The sequence below is a fragment of the Eumetopias jubatus genome, unplaced genomic scaffold (genome assembly GCF_037043125.1).
Source record: "Eumetopias jubatus isolate StellerSeaLion01/CBP00866 unplaced genomic scaffold, mEumJub1_p1.0 scaffold_6, whole genome shotgun sequence".
NCBI classification, from domain to species: Eukaryota; Metazoa; Chordata; class Mammalia; order Carnivora; family Otariidae; genus Eumetopias; species Eumetopias jubatus.
Genome location: NW_028274812.1, coordinates 115454482 through 115474081, shown reverse-complemented (window position 1 = coordinate 115474081; position 19600 = coordinate 115454482). Strand labels below are relative to the sequence as shown.

General features: G+C 55.3%; 1 protein-coding gene across 2 annotated transcripts; it reads right to left on the bottom strand.

Annotated features, from left to right (window-relative positions):
- Window positions 1-775: 775 nt before the first annotated feature.
- MTCH1 (mitochondrial carrier 1) lies at window positions 776-18602 on the bottom strand. Of its 2 annotated transcripts, none has more exons than XM_028120495.2 (12): window positions 18257-18602; window positions 14333-14417; window positions 10255-10361; window positions 9651-9728; window positions 9207-9264; window positions 8809-8860; window positions 7248-7307; window positions 5086-5179; window positions 2882-2929; window positions 2624-2691; window positions 2247-2322; window positions 776-1197 (listed from the first exon to the last, which is right to left on the bottom strand). In XM_028120495.2, the coding sequence occupies exons 1-12, from the start codon at window positions 18575-18577 to the stop codon at window positions 1126-1128; spliced, it is 1119 nt and encodes a 372-aa protein (XP_027976296.1). In that variant the 5' UTR covers window positions 18578-18602; the 3' UTR covers window positions 776-1125. The 2 variants fall into 2 exon arrangements, with proteins under 2 accessions (XP_027976296.1, XP_027976295.1); XM_028120494.2 differs by having other exon boundaries at window positions 777-1197; window positions 5035-5179.
- Between the last annotated feature and the right edge of the window lie 998 nt (window positions 18603-19600).

Genomic DNA, 19600 nt, shown 5'->3' with positions numbered 1-19600 from the left:
TAACCATGCGACCACTATACCAAATGACTCAGCAAAATCCGAGACTGTCATGGGCAAGCGGTGCTGAGCTGACGGGGTGCGGGTGGAACACTTTCTGAAGCCAGTAGGGCCTCTACAGGTGCTGCCTTCCTGTTCGTAGGCCTATGCCCTAGCCGTTGCTTTGTGAACTGGCATCTTGACCTTGTGTAATTCACAAGATCATCCAACGGCCTCCCCCGCGTCTGGTCTACACCAAGGCGTGGCACTTGTCATCCCCAGGCTGAGCCGCCCCTGACCCCTTCTCACACAAACACAGAGGGCTGAGGAGGACCCTGCGGATAGCTGCTACATCCATAAAAATAACACGCTCCCCACAAAACTCCAAATCACCACCAATACATTTATTTAAGGGAGACAAGGTCAGATCTTATCAGGAACTTTTAAACCGAATAGTACGAGAGACACTGGCCTGCCTAACTTCCAGGTGTTCACAACCGCGCAGGGAACCAGATCCTGCACGTAAAGCCTCACCACGAAACCCACGAGCATTTGACGAGGGAGACACATTTGGAGCAGTCACGTGATTTCCCGTTCAGAAAGTGCCGCCTCTGTGTCAGAAGAGTAGTGTTGAGAAACATGAAGGCAGCACCTAGCAAGAGCTTCCTAGCACAGGTCTGCACATGATGGTGGCCTCGTGCAAGGGGACCACGCCCTATTTACAAGCAGGAGAGCAGGCTCCCAGCTGAGCTGCAGGATGACAGCTGGGGCTGACTGCGGGGAGGGGTGGGGGGTGTGGGGGGGTGGGGGGTGGGATCTGACTTCATGAGCCTTTTCCCATCCTACCTGGGCCTCCACGAGCCATTCTCTGACCCCTTGCATAGGACAGACTCGGCAAATCTGTGAAGGAAGGGGGTTCTGCCCCAATTCCCTAGCCCCACCCCACCTTCCCCAGGTCTAACAGGTAACCCATCCACTGGGTGCAGCCTCCCCCCCTAACCCGACCCCCACTGCTGGACAGACACACGGCAAATATGGAATCTGAAGCCCCGCTGGCTGGGCTGGACTCATCTGACAGGTGCCCGAGATGATCAGGCCCCACCCGCAGTGGCGAGGCTGAGACACGGTGTTTTTTTCAGGCGATTCAGGTTACTCCAGGGCAAAGCACGATCCTGATGACACCCGGCGGAAAAGCAAGCTGGAGCCGCGGAAAAGCTGGCCCTGGATTGGAAGGAACGGGCAGGTCAGTGACCGGGGAGGCCATACTTCTCGTCCCGCCCCACAGCAAGGCCAGCATGAGGCAAAGGAGGGGTCAGCGGCACAGAGACCCTAGGGTAGGGGGTGGAGGGCGTAGGCTGGCAGTCTTAGAGGGCAAGGCCAGAATATGCCCTGCACTGAAGTACCAGGGAGCAGTTCGCTTCCCATCACAGGGTGTCCAGTGTCGCTGGGGCTCCCCAGCAGGGAACCCCCAAAGAGGACAATCGTCGCCCTTCTGGCTTCAGAGACTTCTGGGACTCCCTACCGCCCACGGGATGTGAAGCACGCAGACCGGACTGGAACCACTGGGAAGAACGGGGTCTGCCTCCCGCCCCTCCTTGCTTCCCTCTCATCTGTCCTCTTCTCAGCACTGAGGCCTGTCGGTGTGCTGGTTCCTCCCCACACCACTGCCCCGCTCTACTTCGAGGGGAACCAAGCCTAGGCAAAGGCAAGGATCTGCCCTGGGCCAGATGCCTGGATCCTTGACCTCTGCGCCCAAGAGCTCCAGGCCAGTAGGAGGGTGCTTGGGCCAAGAACACGAAATCCCGAGACTGGCACCCTTGCCACGTGGCCCAGCTCAAGCCTCAGGTTCTCCGGAGGGCATCGGGATGTCTTGCGGAAGGGAGGGGTCGGCCTTGGACACGGCAGCCACCGTGTTCTCAGCTGTGTGACTCAAGGACTAAGGTCTTGGGCTTCACCACCTACTCCGTGGGCTCCCTCAGAGTCCTCCTTCTGAGAGTCTTTAAGAGTTGAAGAAAAAAGGAGACTGTGTCTACTATAAAATCTGTAGGTAAATTCAGATCTAGCGACCTCACATCCTTTCTAAAATAAAATGAAAATTTAATGAAAATGCCTTAAACCAAGAGTCTATATTCTCTTTATCCTCCCTCCGACAATTGGATCCCGTGACAATCTCTCATCTTTCCACGCAATATAAAGCCCACAAAACCATCTGACCTGATCGGTGTGGGGGAAGAATTGGAGGGGACCTTCTCTGTTGGGAGCTTGCTTACCTGCACGCTCAGGTATTTCCAGCAGTGGATCCAAGACTTGAACACGGGGGAGTACGGGGGGAGCCCGGCCTGCAGCCTGCCCAGGAAGGAGAGCATGTTAGACCCACTGAACGATGGGAGATGGCTCAGCCAAGGCAAAGGTGATCTCAAGGAATGGCTTGGAGCTGCTACCACCCATATCCTGAATCATGGATGCAGCCCAGAGGGACGCGGTGAATCCCAGAAGATGCTAGGGTACCTGGCGGGTGGGGGGTGGGGTGGGTGGTGAGCCTACACACAGACCAGGCAGGAGAAAGCAGAGCACTGGACAAGCTGAGCTGGACCCCCCCAGCCCCCACAGCCCTGGCAGGGTGCCTGGGGGAGGGCTGCACACCTACCCGCAGTTGTTCACAGCCATGAGGTCACCAACCAGCAGGAAGGGGTAGGTCAGCATGCTCACTGCAATCTGAAACCCAGGGAGACCTGAGTGGCAGTGACCCCACCACCCACTGGTCCCGACTCGGGGAGCAAGGGCATACTGTGCCAACACCCGACACCCAGGCGTGCCTCCAGCCACCGCCAGAGCTGGCCGCCTAAGCCCCACCCAGGCCCACAGGGCAGCAGAAAGGGCAGCTAGCTGAGCCAGCGTGACTTACCCCCATCACAAATTTGGTGTAGCTCCGGATGGCCAGGGCCTGGCTGAACTGGAGACAGAAAGGAAGACTAGTTTGCTACAGGTACCTCGGGCTGCCCTTCAGATAAGCACCCTTGCCCCACGTTGCCTGGTCTGCGGCCCCCCAGCCTCACCCCGTACACTGGCCTCTCACCCGCTCTGGGCTCAGGTCCCCTCACATTGCTGTGTATACTGCGTTCCCTTCTAGGGCCTGCCAGTGGCTTCTGTGGCCTTGAGCCAGAGCCAAAAGCAGCCCTGGGAGGCGGAAGTGGGGGAGAGGCCTAACAGGACTTCCGAGACTCAGCCAGGGATGGTGAGGAGCTGCTGGCCTGTGTGCCCCACTGAGCTGTGAGTTCCAAGAGTCTGGCCTGTGTCTGCCTTGATCAGTGTCACACAGTTGGTGCTCAGTAAGTGCTTGCTTAATGGAAAGACGGACACCCACCCCAACTCCCCAGACACAGAATCCTGGTCCTGCAGCAAAAGGCGAGGGGAAGCTCTAAGCTTATTGCCACCGCCCCCTACCTTACGAAGCTCTCACCCGCCTCGGACTCCCAAGATCTGGATTCTACTTTGCCCAGAAGAGAGCCCCTCGCTAGGAAGGGGAACTCCCTGTCCCTCAGCTTCCAGCAGCATGGCCATCCTAACAGGTGGCTACCCTGTCACCTTGGATGGAGGCTTGCCCAGCCCTCTGCGTGAATGGCAGCCTCATCTTAGCCTGTAAGCCACACACAGAAGAGCACCTGAAAACCCCTTTCCATAAAGCTGGAGAAAGCCAACCAGCTGTGGGACACCCCACCCCCAGTGTCGCAGGCTTGCTGTGCGTGTGACAGCAGTAGCTCCCTCATCCATGAGGCCCCGAGAAAGGGCAGGGCCCGGGGTATGTGGGAGAGCTGGTCCCTAAGGAACCACCTGAATTTGCTTACACTGAAAGGCTAATAGGACTCACCTACCCAAGTCAAATGGCCAGACCCGATTTCCCTCTGAGCAGAGGCTCTCAGCTGGGCTGGGACATTCTTCACCACACAGACACATGCCCAGACACAGACGGATACAGACTATGAGCCCCCACCCCACCCCACGAGGTGATTCTGACAGACAGGTCCCCACCCCCTGTCCCCCTGGGCCTGAAATCCCGCTGTTAGAACGTCTGGCTGCCAGGAATCCCCTGCCCATCACTGTTCCCCAACTCATCCTGTTTCAGGCTGAACTGGTCAACCCATCAGGTCCCTAGGCACCTTTCTTAAGCACCTTTTAGAAGGACCAACGCCTCCTTGTGCCTGACCCAGCCTGCTGAGGTCTGTGCAGACCACTGCTAACAAAAATAGTGGGGTGCACCTGCATTGGAAACTTGCCAGGTGACCTAAAAAGCTCCAAGGTGTGGGAAGCACCCTCGGCCCAGTACAGGAAAAGACCTAGCCCCAGCCCTGTTGATTCCTAGCCAAGTGCCTCGGGAGAGCCTTTCGATCTCTGGGTCTCAACTTCTTTACCAGTAAAATTACACCTGCACTATTCCCTTCACAATTTGGATGCTGTTGGGATCAAATGTCATAACGTTCACATAAGGGTTCTAAAAACCTTAAAACATTAAGCAAAAGTTAAAGGGTTATTAGCTAGTCTGTGTCCTGGTTTCCTGATTCATCGTTGGGTCACTGCCTTGGATAAGCTGGGGTCTGTTTTATTTCTGAAGCTGCCCGAGGACGGGCATTCCATGAACTCCTCCAGGTGTGGTTACAGATCTTGAATCTCCTCTCTCTTGAGCCCACTCTCCCCAGAGGCAAAGCTAACCCCAGGACAAAAGGTCCTTTTAGGGGGTGCTGGGTGACTCAGTCAGTTAAGCCTCCGACTCTTGATTTCAGCTCAGGCCATGATCTCAGTGTCCTGGGAATTGAGCCCCGTGTCAGCCTCCAAGCTCAGCGGGAAGTCTGCTTGGGACTCTTTCTCCCTCTGCCCCTCCCCCAGCTCATGCTCTCTAAAATAAATAAATCTTAAAAAAAGGGGAGTCCTCTTAGACCACTCCCCAGAGACCCTCTCTAGCCCTCAGGGCCTGGTGCTAAGGCTCCCAGGGTCCTGAGTCTGCCCCAGACCCTGGGTATCAGCAGTACACGGAAAGATTGACAAGTCCTTGTTCCAACCAACCTGGGAACCTGGATTCTGGTCGTTTCCCAGCCCCCCTGGGGTGTCACTCACGCTGTCATCCACCAGGTAGGCATTGATGAAGTGGGCCAGCAGGTTACAGCCCCACAAGAAAACCACATCTCCCAGGAGGTGAGGGATTAAGCCGCTAAAAAACAAGGTGAGCAAAGATGAGCAGGGGGAGGGAGGGGACCATTTCTTGGGGGCTCCACGCCCCGGAAGGAGGCAGGGATGTTCCAAGCTCAAAACGTCAGCATATCCAAGGTACAGCCTCAGGAAAAAAGCCTGCAGGGGCCACGTGGACCCGCAGCTATCCACACCAGGAAGGCAGTGTCCTTTTCTCCATGGAGGGTTGTCACAGGCCACATCTGATGCCACAAATTAGTTTCTGGTCTCACAAGTGGTTTTCAAACCAGACGCCAGACCTCGAAATGTGAATGTTGCTAAATTTGGGATTTTCACATGCAGATTATGAAACAGGGTCTACACAGTTATAGTTTTCTCCTGGCTTCTTTACCTGATCCACTCTCACGAAACACTTTGCTTGATGCATCTGCTGTCTTCATCCCTAGAATGTTCCACTGAAGACATTCCATACAAGCTTTTGCAAGGAAGGCTGACTGTTAAAGTGATGGCCTTCAGAAGAAACAGCCCTCCACGCTGCTATGGAAGGTCCCGAAAATACAGGCAAAAAGCCAGCCTGAGATCAGGGTCCCGTGTGCTACTGGTGTTTAATTTTAATGTGTTTATTTGCTTGTTTAGATAATGGAGGGACTTAGAAAACTCTCCAGGAGAAGAGTGGCTATCTCTTGGGAGGGGTGGCAGAGATTTCTGAAATCTGTGAAACTCTTATTTGAAAATACCTGAAGAGCTCAAAAGAATACATGCAACACATCTAGGTGACACGGGATATGAAGAAATTGAAACTTCACAAATGTAGTCTCCAATCTTGATGTGTCCACCTGTGTTCAGACTAACCCCTCACACACACTCTGGTGCCCTCTCAGTGTTGTAACACATACAGGTGTCCCCCAGGCCGCAAATATGTGAAGAACAGAACCCAACGAGTAAGCATGTGCTGTGTCAGAATCTCTTCACACCCGGGACAAGGACTCTATACAATGAGTGTGAAAACTGCCAGATGTGGTGACTCGTCATTTTATGGTCTGAAGTACCCGTCACATGAGCAAATACTTATCCACGTATATTTATACATATATGTATGTACGCATATATATGCGTGAATACATTGAGTCTGAGTCCGTGTGTGTATGTGTGCGCGCGCGCGTGTGTATCAATCCAGGTTTGGAATCCCGGCACTCCCGACACGGAGGACCGGACAGTGCCTCGCTGCGGGGGGCTGACCTCTGCCCTGCAGGATCTTTAGCAGCATCCCTGGCCTCTCCCCACTAGCTGCCAACTGTGACAACCAAAAGATGTCTCCAAACATTTCGAGTGTTCCCTGGGGGCAAAAATCCCCTCCCGGTGAGAACCATAGAGTAGATATGCACATACACACACGTGCACCTACATGGTCGTTTCTTGGTTAAGTGAGGCCCTAAACAAACACCCCTGACCAACTACGAAACCACAGTGAATGAACAGAACACCCCATTATCCAGTATGTTATGTACAGAACAGCGTGTCTGTCACTGCCCAGACCTTAACGAGGCAAAAACAACAGACAGCTGTCAGGAGTGGCTTTGGGGTCTGCTTGTGTCCAGACATGGTCTTTTCAGACTGTGTCTGCACAAACTGCTCTGCTCTGCAGACTGCTCTGCACTGCTCTGCACAAACACAGGCCCAGCCAGTCCAGTGCCTTGACCTTTTAGGAGAAGCCAGAGATCCAGATTGTTCTGTGCAACACCCACCATGTTAAACAGAGTGCCCCGGCTTAGGAAGATCAGCCCACTCCCAACCCCAGGGCCAGTGTCTGGCGAAGGGGCCAGTCAGGCCGTCTCCCCCACTGTGCTGGACAAACAGGACCATGTCTGTGTGAGCCGTGATCTGCAAAGGGCCGAGTAGCTTTGGTCCCGGTCATCCATGGCTCCCTCACACGTGCCACGGAGCTCCACGGAGCCAGAATGCAGCTACACGGGAGGGGCAGAGCCCCGTGGTTAGTCTGAGCCTGGCAGCTACGGCCTGAGAAGTCGAGAACGTGTCTGTTAGTAGAGCCGTGCCACGTGGCCAGCTATGGGGTATAGAAACTCACGTACACAAAGAATCCCAGCAGCCCCTCCTCTTTGAAAATCTTCCCAATGGAGCTCAGCACACCGCTGTGAAGAAGGGAAGACAGGGAAATGAGGTCCCCTGGTCACCTTGGAGAAGCCCAGCCCCTGGTGTGGAGGAGAGCCCACCATCCCTGCTCTGAGCCGTCCAGTCCTGGCGGGGATGGAGAGGGGACATTCTCTGTTACCAGGCAGAACCCAAGTAGAGAAGATGAGAGAGCTCTTGTTTGGGGGTGAGGGGAGTTTACACAGTTCATGGAGACAGGAAACCCACTCACCCCCAGGACAGAAGCCTAGCAGTTCCCTACTGCTGCTTTCTAGGGATCTGGAATTTGGGCATTAGCCTTCCAGTGTGGGCTACTGCAAAGACAACAGGCCTCTCTCCTGCCTGGCCCTAGTGCTTCTCTCTGAAGTAACCTTCCAGCAGAGTAGCCTGCATGTCTGACAGCGGAAGAGCAGGAAGGGTGGTGGTGGAGGGATCCACCTGCCCAGAGAGCAGAGAAGGAGAACGGAGCCCTGAAGGAGACCCTGGCACCAGACGGCCCAGATGCAGCCTGGGAAAAAGCACCCGGCCCTCCCCAGCAGCTCAGAGATCAAAGGACAGGCTGGTGCCTTAAGTATGAAATGCAAAGGAGGCTCAAGAGCAATCTCTGGGACTTGTGGCTAGTGATGCCAAGTGGCCCATCCTACATGGAGTTCCTCCAAAGTCTAGGTGGCAGAGGAAACCTAAAAGAAAGACGGAGATGGTGGGAGCCAAAGCGCTGGCTAGCGCCGCCCCTAAGGCACCCAGCCCCGCCAGGCCCCACAGCCCTTCTTCTTTAACAGTGGCGTGGCCCGCCGGGGCTCCGAGCCAGATCATCCCCTCCTGGTCCTGTTGACCAACATCACGTTTCAGTTTAGGAGAATGGGCCAACTTCCCATTAGTGAACCCAAAATGAGGCCATGGCAGTGGAGCTCCCTGGGGCAGTGGTCCCACAGGACAGCTGCAGAAAACGGAAGCCAGGAACTGAGTCTTAGGAGGGGTCCCAGAGACTGTCCTCCTGCCATGTGCCGCCTGCTGTCCTGCACTGAGCTTCATAGGGGCAGGGAGGGCATAACTGCCACGGGGGAGGGTTGTGGCCCCGCAGCTATGTCCCCACAGCTCCCAGCTCAGGGCCGGGCGCGGCAAATGCTGGGAAAGTATTTGGTGAACAACCGAGGGGACGGGCCCACACCCACAGACAGGACAGCCTCGTAACAGAAAATCAAACGAGCTAAATGGTTAGGACATAACTAGGGGTTCCAGGATGGAACCCTAGCTCAGTCCCAAGGGGCACAATCCGAGCCAACTCCGCTCCCACTCACCCCCTCCGGCAGGGTTGCCGGGATCAGCCAGGGCAGCCCTGGATGGGCAACGGAGAGGAGCAGATGCCCCTGCCACGTTCCTCGGACACTAGCACATCAGAACGACAGCAGAAGAGGGACAGCACCTGACCCCAGCGTGGCCTGTCCTGGCAGACTCTTGAGTGGTGACAGGACCACTCCTGCCAGTTCTGGAAGAATTACCCACCTGTACTTGGCCTCCCGTCCCACAAATTGGACCATGCAGCGCATTGAGATGACTGAGGAAAAAGAAACACACAAGGGTGACACGGTGGCCAAAGCCCATGGCACCCAGCGGTGGGGTGCCCACTGCCGTGGAAACCGCGCGTGGCCTGTGTCAGCGCAGGAGGGGTAGGAGGGCCTCGGGGATTCTCTGTCACACCCCGTGACCACAGCATCCCGTTTCTTCTGCCTGGGAAGGGCCCCGGCTTCCTCCAGACAGGACTCCCCACCAGCTTCTCCTCAGCGCAGTTCCAGCAGAGGACCCCCACCCGACTACACTTCCCGGTGATCTAGCACTGCCCGGCTTCGGTCCGCAAGGGGTTACCCCACAGCTGAGACGCAGTCTCCAGTGGGGTGGCTCACCGTGCAGGGGGTGGGCCAGCATGCGGGACACACACTGCATCATCATCTCGTAGGAGGTCTGGAAGAGAGCAGAGGGTGGGGACTCGGTCTGCCCTCTCTCGGGAACGGGCGCTCAAGGGGAACCACAAGCTCTTATAGAGGAAAAACTGGGATCCCACAGCCCCCAAAGGGGTCAGTCGACCTGGGATCACCCCACTCGTCAGCTACCCCCCCGTCCCCTCCACCCAGGAGTGCCGCCGAGTCTTGCCCTAGGCCCCACGATGGCCGAGGGGCTTTGGGGTATTCCTTACGGCGTCCTTGCAGGACTCCCTCCATGCCCCACCCTAGCCACGCACACACGAGGAGCCAGACCTGCGTCTCCTCAATGACCCGGCTGACTCGGCCGGGAGAAGTAAGCAGACTCCCCTCCCAGGGCCTCTCCCTCTCCCAACTCCAGATACCCACCTCCTTCACTACTTTCCTCAGGGAAGTCTTCATGTCATCCTTGTTGGAAACCTGTTCGATCTCATCCGGAGGGAAAACCTGAGATACAAAAAACAGAGGAGTGGGGCGCCTAGCTGGCTCTGTCATACAGCATGCGACTCTCGATCTCAGGGTTTTGAGTTTGAGCTCGAGCCCATACTGGCGTCAAGCTTACTTAATTAAAAAAAAAACAAAAACAAAAAACAAAAAAGGAGGGCCAAAAGCAAAGTACAGCTATGCCTCTTAAATGTCACACTTGAGGGACAGGGACGGCAGGAACCAGCTCCTACTATTTTCCCTGTAGCTGGGTCCACCTCTGGTAACCCCAGGCCTGGAGTTCGGGGGGTTGGCGGGGAGCCCCTGCCTGCCTGGTGTCACAGTTGTGGGCAAGCGGGAGGACTATGGGGCAGGACCCTTCCCAATCAAGGAGACGCAGCATGCGACCACCAGGGTCTAGAGCCCGGCTGTGGTGCTAGGGTGTAGCCGGGGAAAGGAGAAACGGACCAGCACACACGGCTGTCTCTGGGGCTGGCAGGGAGCTTGGGGGAACTTCAGGCAACTGCTCCTGGCTTCGCCCCAGGCTCACCTTCTTCATACTGCCCCGAGTCACTGTGGAGAGGGCGTTGGACATCAGTCGGGGGCTCAGGCCTCGGAAGAGCCCTATCTTCCCATCCACCTGCACGATGTACTTGGCTATAAGGAAGCAGAGGCGGCCGTGTCACGCCCGGCCCAGACATACCCACCCCGGGTCACACTCACTTCCAGACCAGATGTGGCCTGTCCCTCAGTCACGGAAGGGGCAGCTATCTATCCAAAACCCCAGAAGCGATTGGGCCCCAACGCCAAAGTCTTCTCCAGCCCATCTCTTTGTGTAAAACCTTCAAAATGTATTTTCGACCAACAAATTCACGTATTTTAACTTTGCAGAAATATTTGGCAAGCTCGGCTAGTTTTTCAACTCAGCAACTTCAGTGCTACAACCCAGAAACCAATTCTGCCGCTTATAAAAAATGCTTTTCTTGGGGCACCTGGCTGGCTCGGTCAGAGACGCATTCAACGCTTGATCTTGGGGTTGTGTGTTCCAGCCCTACGTTGGAAAAATAATTTTAAAAAAATGTTTTCCTGGGGCGCCTGGGTTGCTCAGTCGTTAAGCGTCTGCCTTCAGCTCAGGTCATGATCCCAGGGTCCTGGGATCGAGCCCCGCATCGGGCTCCCTGCTCAGCAGGGAGTCTGCTTCTCCCTCTTCCACTCCCCCTGCTTGTGTTCCCTCTCTCGCTGTGTCTCCCACTGTCAAATAAATAAAATCCTTAAAAAAAAAAAATGTTTTCCTTGGGGTCAAGAAGAAAAGGAAAAAGGCAGAGAGTGCCCACAGGCAACGATGAAGTTTGGAACCTAAGGGAGGAAAAAAGGGAAAAGGAAGAAAGGCTCAAGAGCATCCCCTAAGCACACCATGGAGAAGGCCATCTTCATACTGTCACTGTGCTGCACCCAGGCTCCCACCTGGTACCCATTAGCATTTATGAATCACAGCAGGGGGTGCGGAGTAGGAGGGGGCGACATAACTAGTGGAGGAGTAACCAAAACAGGCACCGGTGAACTATTCTATAGAAAAAACATAAGCAGTCAGGGAAGCTAGACCCTACCCGAATGAGGGTTTTTTTCTTGTTCTTTTCAAGATTTCTTTCTTTCTTCGAGACAGACAGAGAAAGAGAGAGAGTGCGCGCGCCAGCAATCTAACATGTGTGCATGTGAGCGGGGGCCCGGGGGGGGGGGCCGAAAAGGAGGGAGAGAATCTCAAGCAGACTCCATACTCAGCGCAGAGCCTGATGTGGGGCTCCATCTCATGGCCCTGACACCATGACCTGAGCCAAAATCAAGAGTCTGAGGCTCAACTGACTGGGCCACCCAGGCGCCCCAGTATTTTTTCATTAGGGTCTCTAAAAGGATACTTCTCTTAATGTTTCGTTATTTTTTTTAAAGTTTTTTATTTATTTTTTTATTTGAGAGGGAGAGACAGAGACAGAGCACTTGCACGTGGCAGGGTGGGGAGCAGAGGAAGAGGGACAAGCAGACTCCACCGAGCGCGGGGCCCGATGTGGGGCTGGATCCCAGACCCTGAGCCAAAACCAAGAGTCGGAAGCTTAACCCACTGAGCCACCCAGGCGCCCCTGAAGATTTTATTGAGTACGCACTACACCCAATGTGAGGCTCGAACTTAGAACCCCAAGATCAAGAGTCACATGCTTTACCAACTGGGCCAGCCAGGCGCTCAAATGAAACCTTTTAAACTATGTTCAAGAAGGTGATGTGTTCTCATGAGAGACGATGGACTCTGAGAAACAAACTGAGGGGTGGGGGGCTGGGTTAGCCTGGTGATGGGTATTAAGGAGGGCACGTTCTGCGTGGAGCACTGGGTGTTATGCACAAACAATGAATCATGGAACACTGCATCAAAAACTAATGATGTAATGTATGGTGATTAACATAACATAGTAATAAAAAGAAAATAACAACAACAAAAAAAAGAAGCTGATGTGTTCTTATAAACCCGCATAACTAGAAGCTAGCAGAACTTTTTCTCGGCCCCTGAGCGCCCTTTCCAGACCCGACTTCAGCTCCTTAGCACTACCCAGTGGCAGGAACCAGCAAAAGAGCCTTTCTCTCCAAAGCAACCTGTCTGCCAACCCAGCAAATTCAGTGTCACTGCTGGAACAGGCTTGCCTTGGGGCCCGAGGGCACCTGTTCCTTGCATATTTGGCTTTCTGAGATGGGGGTGGGGCTGGAAAGAGAGGAAGAGGAGGGGACCGAACACTGGATGCCGTGGCAGGGTGCCTTGCTTCACAGAGTGAACAGGCAGGAGGGAGGTTTATTTTGGGGGAGGGGGGCTCCAAGCAACAAAGAGACGCAGGCGGGGTAAAGCCTCAGTGCGATCGCCACTGAGTCACTTAGCCTCTTTCTACCCGATTTGCCCACCAGTAAAAAAAGGAGTAAGGACCCCTATTTCTCTTCATCTCAGAGGTGATTTATGACTAAGTGAAAGCAGAGAAAGGTATGCAAAAATCCCTACAGGGTCCTCTGTGGGCCCAAAGGGTCCCACAGCCAGCCAGGGGCTCTGTCATTCCATGGTTTCTCTGCAGTCCCTGCAAAACTCTCTGTTACACCAAAGAATGTCACGACAGCTGTGGCACTTTTCATCATGACCTGGAGAGGAGTGGATGTTGTCTAGACAGAAGACAGACAGCTGAGTCCCCTCGCTCACGCCCAACAGCCATCTGTTTATAATATCTGGACTGAAACAACATTTATATACACGGGGTGAGCAGAAGTACCTCAGAACTCTTTGCAAGAAGCAAGAATGGGGTCAAGACCCCTCTACCCTGAGTCCTTTTGGGAAGGACTGTGACACGAGGAGAGACAGTCCGGGTTCTAACCTAGGGCCCCTCACATCGCTAGAGCACACAGAGAAGCCACAAAGGAGGGGCTGACAGCCCGCTACCCCAGCTTCCCACAAACCCGGCGTTACCTTTATACACTGGCTTCCCTGTTCAATGTTCTGGGTGCCTGCCTACCACTGTGACCTGCCCCCCCCCTTCATGGACTGTTTCTAAATAAAACCAAATATGAACACATTTCCCCACAAAATGACATGTTCGGCCTCGCCCCGGGCTACTCAACATCATGGTGGCAAAAATGGAAGGGAAACACGACGTCAGATTCTGCCAAGAGTGTGTGGAACTTAAAAAAAAAAAAAAGGTGACAGGAGGCAAAGCCCCAGGTTATTCGGCAGAGAGCATTTGGGACTGACCGAACAGGTATGAAGAGAACAAGTGGAGGAAGCCTGAGGGGGATCAGCCCAGCTGTGAACGTGGACAGCAAGGGTACGTTTGGAGAAGTCCAGGGTGGGTGGGCACTGGGAGAGACACAGCGATGGTGGACTGGAACGGCCTGAGCCAGCCTGGGGGCCTGGGGACGAGTAAGAGGCAGCCAGGTGGGCTCAGGTGGCATGGCACAAGCTCCCCTGGGGTGGTGGGCTTCTGGGGAGAGATCTCCAGCCAGCAGAGCCATGGCAGGGGCTGCGGGGCGCTTGCACGAAGGGCCTGGACAAAGGAGCTGCCACGACTTGGCGGACTAGGAGCGCAGGGCAGTGAGGCGGTCTGCCGAGCCTGAGCGGCAGGGCAGGGCAGGGCAGGCCGGGGGTAGAGCGTGACGCCCCAGGGCTGGCTGCTCGTGCCCAGTGTGGGGAGATGCTCAGTGGGGCCCACCGCCTGGTGAACGCAGGGGAAAGAGGAGGAAGGAGAAGAACCCAGGAAGCCACCAGGTAACAGGAAAGCAGAAAAATGGTAACAGGGCCGGGCTGCTCAAAAAGCACAGGGAAATCTCCCCGGACCCCCACTTCCAGGCACAGCTTGGAGCGGCAGAGATGACAGGGGCCGGTGTCCGGGAGCTGCAGGCGGCGGAGCTGGACCGAAGCCTTCTTGTCCACCTGCTCTCACCCCAGCAACCTGCTGCTTCTGGTCACACTTCGATCCCCTCCTCCCGGCCGGCATGACACCAGGTGCCACGCTGCCCTGCCCTGTGTGTTCCCCAGGGCCAGCTGGGCCTGCTCCCCGGATGACGCCTCTTTTTTGTCCGTGGGGGCCTTCCTGCCTGGGAAGCAGACTCACCATAGGTGAAGAAGCTCGGCAGATAGAGGACCTTCCTCCCCAGCACATTGGTCCCAATGGTGGGGGGCATCGGCTCATGACCCACCTTCAGAATCAACAAATACAAAAGGAGGGTCAGATTCTACTGCTGATCCAGCTCACGGCCGCTCATGCCCCCAGGCCTCTGCCTCTTCGCCCACAAATTCCAACGCTGCTCCTGTTGGGGGTTTTCCTTGGAAAAACATACCAGAAATGTCATCGGCAGTCTGGAACCACCAGCATCACGCAAGCTCCCAAGCAATAGAAACGTCTAGTCCCAGATCCGACCCCTACCATAATCCAAGTCACCCTGTCCCCCAACATTCTCACCTTCAAATTCCAGACATTTCTAGTGCGGGAAACTGCCCCCCCCTTTTATGTACTCCGAACCCTGTACTCACCTCAGAATAAATCTCAGGGAATTCCCATCTCTGGGCTACAATTTCAGTCCAATCTCAATCCCAAACGTGCCAATACCCACATCTCAGTCCCGAACTTCAGACAGCTTGGCTCCAAGTAACCCACCCCAGAGTGCACCCCACACTCAAGTTCCTTACTGCACCCACTGCAGAGGCCGACAAATCTGTCCCTCTCGCTCCCAGGCAGCACAAACCGGTTGCTCCTCAAACAATTCCTCATCTGTGTTCTAATCTTGATCACTTCATATCCCTGTGACAGAATGACCCCCTCATTTCTGTAGGGCTATTGTAATTCTGCTGTATAGACGCTGGTTATAATTATAACACCCGTTAAACTCATGGGGGAGGAGAGAGGACACAGCCACCCATACCCCTTTGTGGGGGGGTCTCTCCTGAGGGGTGAGGCCATTTATTATGCTGCCAACTGATGAGGAGAGAGATTCTGCTGCCAGCCAGGAGGCAAGGTATCTCCTAAGTGGGATGCGAGAAGTCCCCTTCCTGGGCAGGGGGCCAGGACACAAGCCCTGTCCCTCAAAGGAAGCCAGCCAAGCCCCTGGACCAGAGCAGCTCCTTTGGGATGTAGCAGGGAGCAGAAATGGCAGGGCTGGGAAGCTCTGCCTTAACAACCGGACCAGGCATGCTTCTGGCATTTTCCTGGTCCAATTTCTTTTCTTCACCTTAGTCAAGTGTTTTTGAAAGTTCTGGCTGTCTCTTGTGGATGTCATTTGAGCTACCCGACCGATCACTGACTGTAAATGAAGAAACCCCCTCCATGACGGCCACCTTCTATTAAAAAAAAAAAAAATTCTAGCCCAGGGAGCTGAAGGAAAGGGATGAGCCAGCTGACCCAAGCTGTTAGCCCTTCCCCTCTAGACCTTTCCCCTTCTCGGATAAATGCTCGAAGGTTCTGACTTAAGTTTTAATTTCTCACTTCTATAAGCGGTATTCTCTTTACAGCCTCAACTCCAAGTCTAAGCTACTACTGTTCTGTTGCTGTCTCAGTCTAGTCACAGTTTGGGAGTCCTAGCCCCAAGGTGGGCTAGGGTGCGGGTGGACCCGCACCTTTAAATCTGCTGTGTCCCCTCACCCCAGAGCCCCCAAATCTGTTGAGTCTGTTTTTTTTTAACTTCCACCTGGGGTTATAAAAGGCACACATCTCAGCCCCATCCCCCTCATCCTCCAGTTTACCTGATTTGTGCCCAAGTCACATGCACCCTATTTCATCCCCAAATCTGTTGTTAACCCAGTCCTCCCACAGCCAGAGCTGTGGCCCTGCATCCGACACTGGCAGAGCCAGTTCACCATCCTCAAATCTCCGACCCCTGAAACTTGACTCGGATGAACCCCAATCGGAGGCCCCACATCCTTGTTCACTTGACCTAGCCAACCCCCAAATCTGCCACTCCAATCCTGCCACCTGCCCCCCAAACCGGGAGCTGCCTTTTTGCAAACTATGGCTGATTCCCAAGCTGTACACATTAAGATTTCACCCTAAAACATGTTACACTTAGCACCAGTTGGGTTCAGATCAGACAGACTACCTCTGTCACCCGGACTGGGCTCACTCATCCTTACCTACCCAGTTCTTTTCACCCTTTGGTCTCTGTCATGCCCAATTCCCTCTTCAAATCACTCGTATTTCAATTCTCTTCTCAAACCTGCACACCAAATCCACCATGAAGCCGCTTCTCATTTTGTTCACATGAAACCCCCCCCGCTCCCACCAATTCCTTATGTACTCCAGCATCCTCTACCCCACAGACCCTCCTGCCACCCTAAAAACCCAGCCCTCACCCAATCTCACTCCGTCAGATGAAAAACTGAGCTCCTGATACCCTTACTTCTCAGGTAACGTCAGTTCCAAAGCCCCCACCTTCTCTCCCAAACCTGTAACCTCTACTGCTAAAAATACAATCCGAATTCCCTAAGTAAAGCAGCCCTCGCTCCCAAATCACAACCAAATGCCAGTCTCAATCTTCCCCCACCAGCCGTTTCCAAATCTCAGTCACCATTAGATGCTAGTCAGGCATCCTCATGTCCCTGACTGAATCTCTTCATTACTTGTCATATTCCCGGTCACACCTAAAAATCTACTGCCCCATTCCTCAGACCCCAGATTTCAATTGCTCCCATGCCAACTGGATCTCCCACTCTCTCTGTCCAGTTATAAAGACAGTAAATCTGGCGTCCACTCGCTTCAATTCAAACCTTAAATCTTGGTTGGCCTCCATGTCAATTTTCACCCCCCCATCCCCCCCCCAACTGGAAAATTCTAGGTGAAATCTTCAGTTATCAGTCCAGGCTGGAACCACCCCCATCTAAACAGTGCCCATCTCAGTCTCGTCCACCTGATTCTGCCAAATGCACTCCTTCTACCTGGCCTCCTTCCAGCTCAATGTCTCCCTTTCTCAAGCAGCCCACTTCATCTGCAAGGCCTTGCTGGCCACCACCATATGCCAAGTGCCCCTGCATGGCTCCATTCCAGAGTCATCCCTACCTTGGCCTCAGTTTCTGCCAGCCTCTACCTATCCCGCTACTGTATGCCCCAAATGCCCCTTCTGCCCAATTCCAACACTCCATAACCCATTCCCCCCCCATACAAGGACTGCGAGTCCCATCTCCCGACCCCAACTGTGACTTTCATTTTCTCTTCCAAATGCGTCATCCCTTTCCCCCTAAAAGCCTCCTCCTTCTCTGTCCCCTCTCCAGACAAATCGCCATCACACCCCTCCCCCACTGTGTCGCCCTATCCGTTCCCCTCCCTCAAAACGCGTCACCCTGCCACCTCCTCCCAACAAATCTGTCGTCGCCATCAAATCCAGAGCCCCCTTCTCCTGCAAACGCATAGCTCTCCCTTGCTAAATCCTTTGCCTTCGCCCTCTCCCACCAAATTCCCTCACCATTAAATCCACCGTCTCCTTCCCACCCCCACTCCCCCCAAGTCTGATGCCCTTTCTTCTCTCCTAAATTTTTGGCCCTGGCCTCCAGTCCTTTGTCCCCTCAAACAGCTTTAAATCCATCTCTATCAGATCCAGAGCTCTTGCTACCCCCGCCCCGCCTTTAAATATGTGCTCTTCATCTAAATACCCCGCCCATTCGCCAAAACTTCCCCGCCCCTCCCCCATTCTGTTACTTCTTTACTCGCCCTAAAATGCTGCCCCTTCCCTCCTATTCCAAGTTCATCGCCTCCCTTCCTTCATCCTCCAAACCCCTCTCTCCATTCCTTCGACCCCTTCCCTGCACCCACCAAATTCCTTGTTCCTTCCATCCTCTCCCAAATCTGTCGCTTCTACCCCTTCGCCCCCTTTCCTTCACCCCCAAGCCCCTCAACGCCTCCTTTCTCCCCGACTCCTTCAGCCCAAACCTGCCGTCCTCGCCCCTATCCCCAAATCCGTCGCCATAGACTCCCCGCCCCCATCCTCCTCCAGATCCCGGCCTGTCACCTTCACATCAGCCCCCACCTCCCTGCGGCACCCTGGCCCCCGACCTGGATAAGCAGCTTCACGTAGAGCAGCGGGTGACTGAGCGCCGTCACGCCAGCGCCCAGCGCCACGAAAAGAGCCTCGGTGGTCGGGGCGTTGTCCCCGGAGCCCAGGCCCCCGGACCCGCCGTCCATCCTGCGGGCAGAGGGCTGTGCCGCAGGCCGAGGGTGGCGCGGGTGTGCACGGTGCGCGGGCGGCGGATCGCGAGCCCGAGCCTCGACCCCCGCCGCCGCTCCGCCGCGAGCTCCCGCTCCTGCTCCGGCTCCCGCCATCCCCGCGGCGCCGCCGCGAGCCCAGGGCGCCACTTCCGGGTCCGAAGCCCCCATGGCGCCCGGCGGCGAGGTCACTCCCCGTCACGTGACGGGAGGGCGCTCCGCCCCTAGCTGGCGTCAGGGGGCGGGGCCGGGCCGCACCACTCGCGGCTGCGGGGGAGCGCGGGTATGTGGCGCGGAGGGTGGAACGAGCTGATGCGGCCCGCGGGCGGGATTGGGGCCTGACCCAAGGCTGGGTTGCAACCCGGGGGTCAGTGGTCGCGGGCGGCACGGGCCGGGAGTCCCGGGAGTGTGAAGGCTGCCGCCGGCCCGGGCGCTCCCCCGCGAATCCCCCCGAAGGCGGCGGGGGCGGGGCTCGACGGTTGTGCCAGCCAGACGCCCCCAATATGGTCTGAGGCGCTTCCAAGCCCCCTCCCCGGCTTGGTGAGTTTTCTCCGCAGTTCTGGGCCCGCCCCTTTGCGGCCCGGAGCCCGGGCACTGCGGCCTGCGAGGCCTCTTCCCGCCGCCTGAGCTCCTCCGCGCTGTCCGGTCGTGTCTTACGCCTTTATCCTCCCCGCTAAACCAAATCTAGGAGCCCCTTAGTGACTGGTCACCCTCCTTTGTAGTTGAGCCTTCGCGAGCGTTCCTTAGAGCCCACGGTTAGGAAAGTGTTTGTCCTAAAGTATTTGCGTATCTCCCTCACTACATGGTGAGGGTTTTAATCAGTCTTTAACTGGGAGGATACACAGGCACCGTGCTAGGCATCGAAAGTCTAATATTTAAATGAGTAATGATAACTGGCCCGCAAATCACGCTCACTATATGCCAGGCATGTTAAAGTGCTTTTCAACACGTTAACTCAAGAATGATCCTGGAGGGGCCCCTGGGTGCCTCAGTTGGTTAAGCCTCCTACTCTTGACTCTTGATCTCGCTGAGGTCTGAATCTCAGGGACTCTTGACTCTTGATCTGATCTCCGCTGAAGTCTGAATCTCAAGGTCGTGAGTCCAAGCCCCACTGGGTTCCATGCTGGGTGTGGAGGCTACTTAAAAAAAAAAAAAAAATCCTCGTAACAACCCGGCGAGGAGAAGGTGTTTATT

Bases quoted from the DNA above. Each gene is read 5' to 3' on its own strand.
- MTCH1 (XM_028120494.2), bottom strand. From the start codon at position 18,577: ATGGGGGCTTCGGACCCGGAAGTGGCGCCCTGGGCTCGCGGCGGCGCC. The intron at 5,180-7,247 runs GTACGTGAGTTT...CTTGTTTTTTAG, and splicing joins GGGCTGCTGGGATTCTTTGT to CGGCTTAATCCCTCACCTCC. The intron at 2,930-5,034 runs GTTGGTTGGAAC...TTCTGTCTCCAG, and splicing joins ACCAGAATCCAGGTTCCCAG to TTCAGCCAGGCCCTGGCCAT.